This window comes from Echinococcus granulosus (genome assembly GCF_000524195.1).
Source record: "Echinococcus granulosus chromosome Unknown EG_S00206, whole genome shotgun sequence".
In the NCBI taxonomy this organism is placed as follows: Eukaryota; Metazoa; Platyhelminthes; class Cestoda; order Cyclophyllidea; family Taeniidae; genus Echinococcus; species Echinococcus granulosus.
The window spans coordinates 414-2,021 of NW_020170586.1; the positions used below are offsets into that span (position 1 = coordinate 414).

General features: G+C 39.9%; 1 protein-coding gene across 1 annotated transcript; it reads left to right on the forward strand. All coding sequences in view use genetic code 11, as the record gives it.

Moving 5' to 3' along the window:
• Positions 1-959: 959 nt before the first annotated feature.
• EGR_10286 (hypothetical protein) lies at positions 960-1,312 on the forward strand (the record flags this gene model as incomplete). Its single annotated transcript, XM_024499535.1, has 2 exons — positions 960-1,046; positions 1,238-1,312. 2 exons carry the CDS (start codon positions 960-962, stop codon positions 1,310-1,312), a joined length of 162 nt encoding a protein of 53 aa, XP_024346039.1.
• Positions 1,313-1,608: the final 296 nt, after the last annotated feature.

The following is a 1,608-nucleotide window of genomic DNA, read 5'->3' on the forward strand; positions in this document are numbered from 1 at the left end:
AGGTGGATTCCCATGCCCACTGCATTTGGATGTCTGGAAGTTGTTGTGTATTAGTAGAGTAGTTCCTTCTTCTTGCTGTTATCCTCATGCTTCGTGTAAATGGGTAATCTGCAAATCGTCGAGACGACCTCGATAGTAGTGTTGCGGAGTCGTCACTGATTTAGGCATCCCTAATCTATGCATACGCATGATGAAGGTCTTTTACAAAATCCTTTTCCGAAATGTCCGCAACGGCATTCAGGGTCCACAGCACAGTGCTCTGCTGTTGGCCTAGGGCTACCTACCACACAACTTCTTCGTCAACCATGCCTTTCCCTTTATGGGTCGATTAGCTGCCATACTATATTGTAATATGATAGTGGTTTATCCCTCGGTATTGGTGAGGCACCACTTTTGTACTTTGAATTATCCCTCTTGTACCTCTCTGGATGGGCTGGCCTTCCGGGTCATGCCAGTAGCCCAGACACCTTCTCTACGCTGAATATATATTGTGCCTTCTTTAGTCTCCAGGGAGTTTTGGGACGCTACAGTACAACAGATGGAAAACAAGCTTTCTTAAACAATGCCAGTCCTTCAGAGTTCATGTAGGAATAGCATATTTTTCCCTCCACCATGTATAACCTTCGTTTTCCCTTTTGATTTTTTATTCAAAAGGTTATCTATAAGGTATTATTGGGTTAATTCATTAGTACCCATATTCTTGTCCTTACTTAGCATGCGCAAATACGATAAAGTAGGTGTACTTTTTATTGCGTAATTGTGGAATAATTATGCTTGTGTCTTAATATTTTCTTGAAAATTTTTTGTCAAGGAGAAGGTCCCACAGACATTTAGCAAAAATCGAGCTGTGGGAAATGAATAAGAGAGGGGAAAATGGCAAAGTATCATAAAGGCAACTGCTGCAGGGATGTGAGTATTTGGTTAAGTCGTTGGTTTCAAAAGTGCTGTGTATAGGGGCAATGAGTTACTTTCAGGTGTTGGTAGAGCGAGCGACGTCATTGATTTTCATGCTGATGTCTGTATTCTTCAATGCTTCAGTTTCCAGGGTTAGTAATGAAAAGTTTCATTGCAAAATTAACGCAATTTGACGCTTATTCTTGTCAACTCGGTTATGATAAGTCGCATTTTATTTCTTTACATTTGACTGTGATACACCCCCTCAATAGTAATACTAGCCAATAACTTTTACAGTGAGAGGTAAAAATCCAACTTTTGGTAGTATATCTTCTTCTGTTAGTGCAAAGACAAAGAAAGTTTATTCCTCTCCGCTGATCCACACTATTTCTCAAAAGTTCTTTCCACGCGGATATAAGGCCTTGGTAATTGCTAACCTCAAGATCGTAGGTGAAAAATTAATTTGTACATTTTGCTTTACGCTTAACTCTTGATCATACCGTCTTCACCGATTGCCTGTGTTGGTTTTCATTCAGTTTTTCGAATCCACTGCTAAAAACGGCTCAACAGGTAATAAATACTTACTCCAACATCTGTGACAGTACGGTGTAGCCAAAATCACTTAAGTGCCCTAATTTTGTGTTATGATTAGTGCGCTTATTAACATTGGTAGACGAAGTCACCACGAAAATTATTGCAGTAGACACTTGCACA